Below are 14,189 nucleotides of genomic sequence, written 5' to 3' on the forward strand. Positions count from 1 at the left end.
AATAAGCTCATCATGAAAACTCAGAAGCTGTTATTACTATGTGAAGAATGACTGAAATTCTTTATATGAGCAATAGTTTACGGATAATCCATGTGGCTTGTAATAACTATAGTACCGAGTTTCAAGACTGGGTTGCAGAGATTTGTAGTCTGTGGGTAAAATGACATTTACTTTCAAAAGGTCATGCCCTCATGGACACACACACTGCAGCAGTCTGAAAAAATCAGAACAAAATATATCCCTTCATTTGGTGTGACAATTCTCTTTATGCATTCACTTTGGAAGGGCCTGGGTTTACAGTTGCATATAATGAGCTTCACCCTATTACCAGCTGAAAAGGTTTCCTGTGTTCTAAAGGATGTTCAAAGTCTAGCATAGGTGAAGCGCTGTGGCTGCAGTTAAAAGCAGCGATACAATATTCAGTTTGTAGATATTTCTGTTAGAGAGGGTTGTTTGAAGTTCGGCATGTCACATAAGCCTTTACATTGCCATTTGAAACCACTGGATAAACATTATTATTTTATGATTTATATAACCTACTGTCTGATTATAAATAACATTTTCATATCTATTACCGTTTTTTTTTTTCTTTGAATTTCAACCGAGATGTGACATCTGATGACAGCTACCACGTTGTGTGCAGCCCATTAGTCTGCTGTAACATCAGCAGATCTCTAAACTAGATTACTTGGCAACCAATAGCAAGAAAATTGATTTTTCAAACTCTAATCCTTTGTAAATCTTAAACCTTGAGGTAAATGGACTGGGATGAATTTGATCATTATTGCAAGAATGAAAGGCTTAATGGTGCCTTAAAGGGCTTAGGTGAGGAGATTACTGTTGTGAAATAAAGGTGTATGAAGAGAAGGAAGAAGATGCTGTTATTAAAGAATGAACAACCTGAGACAAATGAAAAGAGAGACAGAGTACCCGTTCAATTTATTCCCACTCTAACCGACCCATTGATCCACCTCATCAGTTTCTAGAATTAAGATTTCTCATCAATAAAACTGTTGTCACATTAGCCTCTGCAATTACAACAGACGATTCCATAAAAGCAATTGTTGTGGGATTTACTAATGGCAAGATGAATCATTAACACTAATTTGACGTATAAAACCAGCTCACTTTGCAATGGTGCTTCCCAGCCTTTTGTCCACTGCGCTGTGGGATAGGCGGCGAAACAGGAAATGTAAAAAATATATATATATATTTAGGGAGAATGCATTCTTTAAATCCATGTGTTGAAATACTTTATTGTTATTATTCATATTATTATCATTATTATTATTATCAGCCTCATCATCATCATCATCAGAGTTTGTAGTAGCTTTAAGTATGAAATTTAATTTTCACCTTTTCCCAGCACTCTCAGTTTTGTGTAATGATGCTATGCAAATCAGAGTTAACATCAACAGCACATCGAAGACAAACTAACTGGATGGAAAATGGTGAGAAAACCAGCCTAAAAATACTTACAAGGAAAAACAAATTTTAGCAATCCAGGCACCACTATATCACATGAACCTTAACTTATTCATATGAAATTTAACAGCATCATTTAACATATTTTAGAGAGGGGAAAAAAAAAGAACAGATTCTTATTTCATTTCATTGTTTATGTTTATGTCCCTGCATTTCGCTCGGCATGCAACAGAAGCCCAGCACCTCACACATGCCAATGCCACCTCTGTGAGACACGTGACGTGCAGAGGCTTTTGTCTGTCACATCAATTTACATCACTTCATTAACAAAGGCAACATTTCCTCACGGAGCAGATGTTGCGCTGAAGTCGTGTTGTTTGAAGTCAGAGCTGTTGGCTCGCTCATGAATATCAGGTCACTGCAATTATAAATTATAAAGCAGCAATAAAATAACACTTTACAGGTGGGCACTTACTGAAAAATGAGTTGATAGTTAATGAAGCATTGATAAGCAGTTCCTGAATAACTCTGATTAAAGGGTTGTATATCGCATGAGGATGTGTTGCTGCAGAAGCATTAAATTAAATTATACGGAGATAATGAGAGGTTCATAAATATCTGTTATCCCTAATTACTTAATGACTGACCGTGTCTTTTATTTGTGCGGGTTGTTCTTTAATTTCTCCTCACTTATTGCTTCGTACAAAAAACAAACATCATATGCCCTATTGCGAAGTGTTTCACAGTACTTTGCAGAAAACAAACAATTGCCTGCACTCGAGAGCACAGCCTTAATGCTTCGAAGACGAATGAGAGATCACAAGTCTTTGGTTCCAGAGGAAGTTCTGCCATGATGTAATTTGTGGCAACATCCCGTTAGTTCGGCAGGCGGTAAGACCACCGATCCATGGTCATTGAGCAACACGGATTTTAAATGGACAGCAAGCACATCCTCTGTGTTACGGTTGCAGCTTCACAGCAGAAGAGCCGGCATCGGATTTCATTTCACTGCTCATGTTGAGACGGCTGCCATGTGTGCAAGAAGAAGCTCGGTTGATCAGTCATCTGAGACGGCTTTCTTCTTCTGTGGGCTTCTGCTCTCACATCATTTGCTTCTTCACCATGAAAAAAAAAAAAGCCCAGTTCAGTCTGGGCTACAGCCGCCTGCTGGGTTTGGAGACTTCAGCTTTCATAGGGAGGAGGTCTGATCAATGCAGGCAAGCTTATATAGCAAGTGTGTATATTTTTCACCCCAACCCCCCGAGAATCTGTCGTTGGTTGTGCAAGAATGCCTTCATTTTGTTTTCTTAAACTACTTTATATTCTTGTGCGGAGTGTATGAAGTTCTCAGTGTAATGGCGAAGGACTAGTTGGGGTTTGACCAACTAAAAAAACTCCTTCGACTCTCTAATGTCTAATTAATTACGAATTCATTTCCAAAGATTGTGTTGCTGTGTAGAACGTATGTTACCATCTGCTTATCCTTCTTGATACTTAACTGAAAACAGTAAAGAGACAAAATAGTTCACGTCTCACCCCACAATAGAATAGCTATTTTTAAATAAATGTTTATTCTGAATTTGATCCCAGCCAGCCAAAAATATCGGTTTGAAAAATTTACAAGGGACACAGGTTAATTCTAACAGGCAATCTTGTCATGACTAGGTATGAGGGAACCCATGTAAGGTTCCACTTTTCACAAACATGGGTGTGGAAGCTGACAGAGGACTTTGGCTTCTGGTCTTGCCCACCAAAAGAAAAGTGAAGAAAATTTTATTAAATTGTTCCATTTAATGGGAAATAGCATAGAAAATAATTGTGCGTTTCTTGGCTTCTAATTGAGTGGGCAGCCGAGTCACTCACTCTCCCTGTGGCGTCAGATACCCAGAGTGCAAGCTGAAACAGAACTCTAAGTCCGTCTGCAAAGACCTTTCCTGGCTTTACTCAGTTGCAACACTGGCTGTGTTATGCATCAGTTTATTATCCCTGTAGCCGAGCCTAGTGCTGCATCCAGGGATGCTGCCGCTAGCACAGCAACGCTGCAGCAAGAGAAAAAGCATCAGTTTAAGCAAAACGCTGGTCTTATTTTGCTTCCTGATGGATTCGGCTTTCAGGCTACTAGTCCATTTCTCTAGCCTCTGGGCTAACTGTTGTCAACCTATTATTTCTACCAACCCAACCTAATAGACTTGGCTAAAACTTTAGTTCACATTCTGTTTCTATTCCACTTCAATTCAGAGAGAAATATGCTCCCGCACTACATTTTTATGACAGCATTTCATTTACTTTTTACAATAATAATCAAGATTTATCAAACAAAATCTATGCAAAACCAAATCATCTACAGGTCAAATGTGATATATATATATTTTTATGTTTTACTTCCCAGTAGTCAATTAATCAACTAGTTATATAATGCGCCTAATAATGTTTGCCAGCAGATAGGATGCATTTCTGCTCCATTCTGCACACAATAAAGAAAGCCTCGGAGCGAAGCGAGGATTAGTAATTAAAGGAATAACCTGAATGGCTTCAGGGTACGAGACACATGTCACCATAGAAGGTTCAGTGGCTTTCTGTAGCGTCGCTTTATTCAGTCAGGCGGCGTCTGCACGGTGCTGAGCTAAATATTACCACCTCTGTTTATCATTGTAATGCAGGCGATGCCGCATCCACTAATGTGTCAGGAATAACTGATTGTTTATCTGTGGCTGTCTTGGGTTTAGTGGCGGCGTCACAATTCTAATCATTATGTATTTCATGAATTTATTTATGTTTCTTTAGCAGAATGTGTGATTTTCACTTTCTGAAACAACAGCGTAGCAACTCCCTCCCCCCCGCCCCCCATATAATTTCCTTTGCTGTGTGTCCGCCACAGGTGGAGGTCCACATTGTCGGCCTGACCCAGGTCGTAAAGCTGTATGAATACATCAGTGTTCAAAACAGGGTAGTGCATGGTCTACTAAGGGGTCACAGAATCATGGTGGGGGGGGACTCAAGGTTGAGAAATAATGAAAACTGTGTCTAGGAATAAATTGAATTTAAATATTTATCACATTAAGTGTCCCATTAGTCCCCATAAGGAACACTGTGAAAAGACAGAGCAGAGCAGGTATGACAGAAAAATGTCTCTGGCATCAGACAAATTAGATGCGGCTGTAATCAGTCAAGCTATAATGTCTGCAGAAATTGTCCTGTAATGCTTCCTGCAGGGATTGAGACATTAAGACAATCCAAAAAGAAATGGACACAACTGAACAAATTAATTCATAAATACTTCATAAATCATTATATTTTCATTAATGTGTGTTTCTGTCCCGCAGGTTTCAGTTTTTTCAGGAATATATTGATGCAAATAGGATTATAATCTGCGACAAAAAGGAACAAAAGGGTTGCCAGTCCATCTTAAACAGGTGTATTAAAGTAAAAAAAATACAAATAAATCATGAATGGAATATACTATTATATCACCTGCTTTAATCGCCTGAATTATTACATGGAGATTAATAATTCAATGAGGCTTGCTTTTTTTTCAAGACGAACAGTTCGATGTCTGCATTGAATAGAAATGAGGTGCGTCCATACAGGACGATCCTGCCCAGCTGCAACAAAGACGTCACATATTTCAGCAGCACAAGTTATTCCAAGTTTTTCAGTAAATCATACTGTGCCGTTGGACAATGCCACCGAATACGGTATTTTAACACAGAGTGTGTAGCTATCGAAGCAATAAGTAAGATGAAACTATTGCAGGCTTGGACAGTCTCCAATTTGCAGAGGTTGATGAGACTCTCTACCAAGACCTCAATAAAGCAGAAGAGCAGAAGCGGCACACAAGGTTGTAAAGCGTAACGTCAGCAGAGGCTCCACTAGGAGCTCAAAAACAATCCTGACACGGACCTGAGTAACCATGAGCAGAGCACAGATTAGGTTTGGGCAATATGTTAAAACCTTCCAGCTGGCCTCTCTTCGACTGACTGAAGACCAACAACAGTCACGTAACTCAATTCAAAGTCAGCAGAAACAAAATAAAACTTGCCGAAACTGATCTGTTTTCTCTTTCCACTCTTCCTGGAAACAGAAACTCTGATTTTTTTTTTTTTTTTTATGAACCTTTTATTCATTGAATTATATTGCTCGGCTCTTTTGCTACTAGGTTAGCTTGCTGCTCCACAACATTCTATTCATGCAAAATAAGCAGCATACCATAGGTTTGACATTCAATGGCAGCATTTCAAACATTGAAAAGCTCTTTTTCAAGGTCGCAGAATGCAGAATGAAAAAAGCTCTTCATCAAAAAATAGAAGAACCTAACAAATGTTTCACAAATAGATGGGGTTTTTTTTGAAGCTTAAGGAGAGAACGCTTGTGTCGCTGTTTTTGCCAAGAAATGGAGAACCCTGAATTGTTACTGAGAATAAATGCTTTCAATGAATAAGAGCAATCCGAGGCTTACGGCCAGCAAGATGTGGACAGATGGTCTTGATCAAAAGCTTTTCTTCAGGGCAAAAACTCAAAGCATTCTTCATCACCCTGGCCTGCAAGCTGAGACAAAGATGTAAAGGAAAAGAGGATGGTACTGATATCAAACTCGGATGTCTTCATGCTTGGTAACACTTTTTTTTCTTCCGTGGATTTTGCATGACTCATGATATATGTGGCATTTGAAACAGGTAGATAGTGCGGACACAGAATGTTTAACACACCATGATTCAAATAAAACTGAACTTTGCTAGCGAACAAGCTACTTTGCCTGTATTTTCCAGCCCTTTGTGGGTCAATATTTATTTTTTCCATTCATAATAAAGTCCCAAAAGGCAATACATTCTGGGTTTTAGTTAAGGAAAAAGAAGAAAACATTGTCACGGGCATGTTTGTATTTAAGCTCTTGAATAACTTAGTTGGAACAAAGCGGCTGTTCAGTGTCAGAAGCCGCATTGTGACCACGCAGTTGAGTCATCTGATCTGGAGTCAGAGATATGCCCCAGTCAAACATTTTCCATCCGTCCATCAAACAAAGATGTCTTTGTTTATATCGGCAAAGAGAACAATAACCTTTTACAGTGTAAAGGCGGCAGACTTGATCAATGGCAGACTGTATATCACAAATGACCAACACTGAAACACATTACTGCATAGTACTAGAAATCTGCATTTCTTATATATATATAGTGTGAATGTGGACTTCTTCTTCTAACGTGTAGGATTTAGTGGCATCTAGCACTGAGGTTGCGGTCCCAAATGCCTATTAATACATTAGAGGCTCAAAGTGGAGCTGGTGTCAGACAATAACGACATGAATCAGTCGAGCTGCAGCTTTCAGCTGAACGCTCTTTTGTTCAGTCCTGGGTTTTCACGTTGATTGGAAATCCAAAATAACAAGCAGCTTCGGATTTTAAACTGTGATAAAAAGGACAGATGATAAAAGAAGAGCATCATCAAGCAAAAGCTTGTGGAGCAAAGAGGAAAATTAAAAAATCAAGTCAATGACGAGCTCAGTGTCTCATAAACTGTGTCCACAGATTTATTTCATTCCTGCAAGCCATAACCAATTATCAGACTTCTGAATATGAAGCAACTTAGCATCATATCAAATTATACTTATGACTGTAATTTGTATTCATTTTCAGCGTTGATTAATCTGCAGATTATTGATTAGTGTAAAATATTAGTTGTCTTTCCATTAGCAGATGAATTGGAGTAGCTCTTGCAGCTCTTTCGAGAGAAAATTTAAATCGTGTATGACTAAGTCAATGCAACTGCCTGAAGTGCGACGCATATGATGTACATCAGCCACCAAACCGTTTCTTCTTTCTGTATAGATATGGACATACGTGCCTATCCTTGCTGTCTATCATTCCACCTGGCAGTGGAGTTTGATGGTGTGGTGTGAATGGCTGCTGATATTCTCATACACAAGGGGCCGTTTGCACCATTGTATCTGAACTGTGGCTCGTAAAAATCTATGCAGCGATGGAGGGGTGTGGCACATATACGAAGTGGGAACAGACTCACATTAGCACAGGTTAGCAGGCAAAATAAGCAGAAGCAGTGCTAGAATGATTTATATCCTGATGATAATGACCTGAATAAGAGAATACAAATGTATATGCAGTATTAGGTTTAATGAACTAATAATAGAATTAATGAATGGATGCTGATCTGGAAACTGATTTTTCTTTTTGCCTTCAAATGTGTTATTGTACTTATACTGTTTATTAATGTTGGATAATAATGTCGTTTTCACTGTCTTGCAGAGATTGTCAAACAACTGTCATGCTTGTATACTAAACACAAAGCTAAGAGCTTGTACCTTAGCATAGTAAGCAAAAGCTAAGAATTCCAAGGAGTTCATGGCTGTCAAATAAAGCAGCAACCATTGGTAAATATGTTGACCTGTTTTACTGATAATGATGCCTGATATCTGAATTTATTTGACGTAAATGTAGTAAGTAGTTTTTTAATTGCTTTTTTTTTTATGATGCAATCGGTAGAGTATATAATATATAAACCACATATTTCCCCATTCTGAGTGAATGCTGCATTTGATACATTTGATTGCATCACTGTTGTGAAATGAGTTGGTCTTGCTGACTGTGATTTAAATCTGTTTCACAAATGCATCACCAGGTGGAGATGTTATATTAATTCCTGTAGCTTTGGTGTCAGAGAAAAACATCTTCTGTTCTGGTTAAGTATAAGAAATTGCGATTTGTCTTGTGATCTTCTCAACCACGCTTGCTGCCATTAGATGAGAGCACCATAATGTCAAGCTGTGACTCACAGTCACACGGATCTATAAAGCAAAAGGCAAACATGTCGCACTGGCTCATTATCTGTCTGCACTTCATAAATAAATGGGTAATGGATTTCTACTACTCAGAGAAAAACAAACAAGGCTTAAATTGCTCAGATGCCCCCCAAAAAAAGATGCACTTTCCACCTTGGATCTCGCTTTCCTTCGATCAATCCTATACACCATAGACTGATTTCACATTAGATCACACCTCCAAATGATCTGTCTTGCATCTGAAATGTTCCCAGGGTGTAATTGAATCCAGCAAAATGCCTAAAAGCTCATTGATGCATCCATCTCAAACCGGCTATATACTAAAGCGCATATCGCTTATTGGAAAGTCCGTTTAGGGGGATACGTGCAATTCAACTCCGGCTGGTTGGCTCCTGATAAGAAGAAAATGGAACATGGGTGTGGTTTGGGTGAACCTTATATATGACTCCACATACATTTTGGATTTGAATGTCCATTTTCTGGTAAAACTCTGAAATGGATAAGAACCATCTCCTATGGCAGAATCCTCATTTGTACTAAGAACCTTCTCATTGTCTCACATGCTCTATAATGGAGGCCGTGACATGGGCAGAATCATAAAAGGAGTGGATGCACTTCTTAAACTGCATGGGGGTAATGGTCCCCTGGGTATTAAGGATGGCTCCAACAGGTAAAAACTCTCATAGCGCATTACTGTGTTCATCTCTCTGTGCTTCTTTATTCTATAAATAAATAAAAAGACAATATAATGCTTAATCTTGCTGATTTCATTAGCTGTGGCTCACTTCAAGGTGTGTTTTTTCTAATGATGAGAGATCAAACATTATCAGGTAGATAAGGCTCTACCAAAAAAGGATTCACTGATGTCATTCATGCAAGCAACGTACATGCTTACACAGTTCCGGAGATGAACACATCCTTTGCGCAGTCGCCACTAATAATCAATCAGTCAAATGGCCAACGCAAGCCTAACGAGGTCCGTGCGTAAAGCTGGAGGGCATCGACTACTCACGCTGCTGTTCTGGCCCGACCAGTGCACCATCGCCTGGTTGTGAGCCGTGTCCCCGGTCAGCGCAAATGTCGAACTTGTGAGCCGAAACTCCTCCCGATCTGAGAACGAAGCATCCTCTCCGTCCTCCGGTCTGAATCCGGTCCAGGTCTCTGCGCTCCTCGCGCCTCGCACGCGTCCCCAGTTGGCCGCATCCGCGTCTTCCTTCCCCGTTAGACCAGCGGGCACGGCGCTTGCACCATCGTCGGTGCTGTTTTCGTTTCCATCGTCGTCGTCGGCGGAAAGGACAGGAGCGCGCAAGACACTTTGAGGAAACTCTTCCAGGTGTGAAAGTTTCTGCGGACCCTTCGGGGCGTCCTTCTGGCAGCAGTTTTTAGTATTTCCCTGCGCTTTGGGTGAACTTTCTCCTTTCGTAGATAATTCCGCAACGTCCCCGCCGGCGGTGCGTTTGGCGCTCGGTGACTGTTCGGTAAATCCAACCAATTCTTCAGACGGCGCGTCGCCGGAATGAATCGGCTCCAGCGCAGAGACTCCCCGTTGAAACGCTGTGACTGGCGGCAGCCGGCACGATGGGACGCACTTTACCTCCGCTTTTATGCCGCCCAGGGTGGAAGTTAAGGTGAACAGCAGAATCCACTCGGAGAAGATCCTAAAAAGGCATTGGCTGTGGCGCGTCTCCATCGTGCGTTAATGCCGACCTCCGGCGCGTTAGAAACGTGCCATCTTTTACCCTTGAGTGCTGTCTGTCATGCACCTGCTAAAGCGCAGCCCGTGAATGTGCTGTGGGAGGCGCGGCAGTGCGCGGACAAGTGATCCCATGTACTGATGCAAACGGCGCATCAGAGGAGGAGCTGGAGGCTGAATCTGCGACGAGGGGGGAGAGGGGGGGGCCCCATCTACCCGCATCCTCATTTCAACCTGGATGAAAGGGGGGGGGGGGGGCAGCAACTGGCTGTACTCTTAATTAAGTTATACTTCTGTAGATGCATGTGGTTCCCTGGGGGGGGGGGGGGGGGTATTCTGTTATCGAGCGCCAGATGCAATATAGTTATGGAATATCTGAATGGGTCATCATCCTATATGTGTAATTATGCATTGTGTTTAAAATAGACCGAAAGGTCTTCAGATGTCGAAGTCCGTCGGGAGAAGCCGAGAGGCATTATTGGGACTGCCTCTGGTCGTCTTTGTGGAAATGCTCCATGCCAGAGGCTTTATGGAAGATACAATGATGCTTTGCATTTTCCATTAGCGCAGGCCTGAGTAATCAGTTAACAGGGACGCGTGCGTTCACTGCCAATTACAGTACGCTGCGCAGGTAATGACTCTGTTGTGGCCCAGCAGCAAAATGGCTCAGGAATTATTTCACTGCCGCTTCATTGCTGCGTCGCCCATTCAACACAGCCGAATGGAAAGAACGCCCTCTCCACAAATCTTTTTTTTTTTTTTTTTTTGGTTGAATTAGAGACAATATGCACAAGAGAGAAATGTTGATTAGGATTCAAACTGGAGGCAAACTGAGAAATTATTTCCTGCATTGACCCGATTTTGTTGAGCATAAGCTCGGAGGAGAGTTAAGGGAAAATGGCAGCAAATTAGACCTCATTATTTCCATGTAATGCAGACACTGGAATATCTTTTATATCTCTACACATGTAAAGACCGTGTTCCAGTCAGCTAATGGCAAACCATTAGTGGGACTAGAGCCTTTCAAATCCCGCGATTACATTTTCTTTCTTGGCAGCATTTAGTCAATATGGATGAGGATGCTGTTGACTGGTGACTGATGCTGAAGAGACTGCCCGTATCGAGCCGCGTTCTCCCCATCGCTCCGAGCTGTGATGGGATCTTGTTCCACATACGGGTCAACTGCACAGAGATGTCTTTCATTTGCAGCCATTAGTGATGCAGTGAGCAGGCGCTGTCTCAATCTGTTTCAGTTAGCCCCCCACCAGACAAGGGGAAACCAGTCTATAATGCAGATTGATGGCTGACTGAGAATTTCAATCAGGGAGAACATTGGATAAAAGCTCAAGTTCTTGACTGTAATAGACATTCCATATACACTAAAGAAGAAGAGCATGTGACTCGTGTGTGTGTGTGTGTGTGTGTGTGTGCCACCTGTGAGACTTTGTACATGTATTTTTTACTTGCTGTGTTGGGGATACATCTGCTATGACATTGCAGAGTGACTATAATGGATTCTGGCCTGACCTGTCTGCTGAGTTTAGACATGGATGACTGTGCCGATGCATGACGTGTTTGTGCTTGGCTCATTTTTGTTACTTAATGTTTGGCTAAGATTCCTGTGATTAAAAGTAACAGCCTCAAAAGGTATTGGTATGGAACATTGGTTTTAATATCAATTAATACAGGGCATAATAGGGAATTCGTTTCCATATTTACCAATTGCTTGTTATATTTATGATTTAGAACATTTATTTGATAATTGAAAAGGACCAGTGACCGTTTTCCCAGTGACCAAGGTGACATTCTCAAATTACTTGCTCTGTTGGAAATTGGTTCAGAAACCCAATGATATTCGATTTACAATTATCTGAGCCAGTGAACAGAAGGAAAATATAAATGTTTTAGGTGCTTGAACCAAATGCTTTTTTTTTTTTTTGCTAAAAATTAGTCACAGATTAATTTTCTGTTGAATGACTAAACGCGTCTTATACTTAGCAGGTTTCTATATGAAAGCAGATAGTTGTTGTTGTTGTTGTGTGTTTGTCTCAGAAGCCATAGTGCGAGGCTGATGTTGTGTCTGTGTGAAATAATGAGTAATGATTTTCAGAAGACTAAGTTGAAATGATAGCACCCTTGTTGACAAAAATGCAAGCAGGTTCTCGATGGCAGAAGGCACGTCTTAAAAATAAAACATCACACAGCATATTTTTTGTTCACAACCTTAAAATTCCACATCGGAAGGTGACAGGTTTCAGGACTGATGCCGTGTTCCACATTTGTGTGCACAACAAGGCAGCTGAGTGAAATCATTGTCTTTCGACAGACAAGATTGCTGCTTTGCCGCCTGTCACACAGGCTGAATACAAACTGCATTATGATCCCCAAGCTGATACTTCTGTAATGGAAACTTCTGAGAAGGAATGAGATGACAGCGATGCATGCTGTGGGGTTATTCCTTATTTATTTGAAAAAAAAGAAAAAGTGTACTCTTACAGCTCATCTTTAAATTAGACGTCTTCCACCCTGGTTCCCCATCACCACCATCTTAATTACCGTGCTGCTCATAACAGTCAAAAAAAAGAAAGAAATAAAGAAAGCAAAGACACTCAGGACATTATTCATGCGTAGTATGTTGTCTCACCCTTCTGCTCGGACTAAAAAGCTAACATCTGCTTCAGATGATGCTTACGGTTGCCATAGAAAAGTCTCTTTTCAACATTCAATCATTACCTAATCCTCTTCTTAAAGGCTTTATGTAGATGTGTTACAGAATCACACGCTAAGGTTATTTGTGGAAGTTTCAATAGACACCTGTGACATTTAATTAGTGCCGACAACACTTCTGGGGCTCCAGGAGGGAAAATTGCCTTTTCAAATAATGATTTCAATTACGTTATGGAGAGATTCAAAGAACTGCAATCCAGGCAGCAGGTTAAATGATCTGAACTCGGTGAAATGCTGTAGGGTTGTATCTGTTTGAAACCTCTCATCCTTTGGTTACGCTTTTAAATATGTGATATAAGGTTTGCAATGTGCGATAACGCCAGTTAAGTAAAAGGGTGAAATGATCCTTCAGCAGGCTTAAAGATAAATGTAATTAATTTCTCATTAATCCAACAGATATGCACATTTAATTAATAGTGGTTGGTTTAATTAGATGCATTGCATCTGGCAACTCTATTAATTCAAAACCATCATTTACTTACAGATTCAGGTATCAATGAGGTGGATTTCTAATAAAGCACCTTTTTGAGTATGAGGATAAAGTTCTTCCAGCTTTTTTTTTCAGGATTACGTGTAAAGAATTTGTTGTTCACTGAATTGGATTATTCTGTATTAAAAGAAAATCTTAACACATATAATAATTTAAAAATAAATATTACTAGCAAGAAATAAATAATTTAATTCCTAATTCATGACAGTAAATTTAAATGAACAGACGTTACAAGATCTTCAGCCAAATTAGCGTGATATGTGTGAGCTCATTATTGGCTCAAATTATATTTTATACCACGAGCATAATCCTGGCAAACTTTAGTGAAAATGCATGTGACTGAAACAATTTGTTTGTTTGATTTGAATTTACAGTGCGCATAGAAACAAGTCCAGCAATGATATAGCGTGATGATAGTTTTGGAGGTGACACCATTTCCTGTCTAATATATCAATGTAAAAAATGTTCTCTCGAGAGATATTTATGTCACATTAAAAGATTTCATCAACAAATATTGGAGGTAGGATGGGCCCAATCGGCACTTAGGCACAAGTGGAACAAATTGTTCCATTATGTCCTCATTAGTCACAGCATCAGCTTACATTCAAGACTACATCACCACCCACCGACTCAAATCTATTAACACACATTTGTTTTACTCGACTGCTACGGAAACAGGACTTCTTGGATGGTGACTGTGTTTTCAACTGCCAAGGTTCAGTATGGAATAAAGCTGCAATCTTGCTTTTATATGATCTACGCCGAACAGCCGTAACATTATGACCACACGAATATTATCATGTTAGGTCCACGTTTTGCAGCCGAAACAGTCGTGACCCTTCGAGAAATGGACTCCGCTAGACCTCTGAAGTTGTGCTGTGGTTTCTGGCACTAAGTTGTAAGCGACAGATCCTTTAAGTCCTGTAAGTTGCGAGTTGGGGGCCGACATGGATCAGACTTGTTTGACCAGCACATCCCACAGATGCTCGATTGGATTGAGATCAAGAGAACTGGAGGCCAATTCAACACCCTCTCTCAACTCTCAAGCCATTGCTGATCCATTT

General features: G+C 40.4%; 1 protein-coding gene across 1 annotated transcript in view; it reads right to left on the reverse strand.

The window, feature by feature from the left end:
• LOC137914504 (VPS10 domain-containing receptor SorCS1-like) overlaps positions 1-9,905 on the reverse strand; it is a 37,087-nt gene extending 27,182 nt beyond the window's left edge. The window contains exon 1 of the mRNA XM_068758042.1: positions 9,228-9,905. Coding sequence (XP_068614143.1) covers positions 9,228-9,905 — 678 coding nt within the window. The remainder of the gene's footprint in view (positions 1-9,227) is intronic.
• Positions 9,906-14,189: the final 4,284 nt, after the last annotated feature.

This window comes from Brachionichthys hirsutus, unplaced genomic scaffold, assembly GCF_040956055.1.
Source record: "Brachionichthys hirsutus isolate HB-005 unplaced genomic scaffold, CSIRO-AGI_Bhir_v1 contig_801, whole genome shotgun sequence".
Classification (NCBI taxonomy): Eukaryota; Metazoa; Chordata; class Actinopteri; order Lophiiformes; family Brachionichthyidae; genus Brachionichthys; species Brachionichthys hirsutus.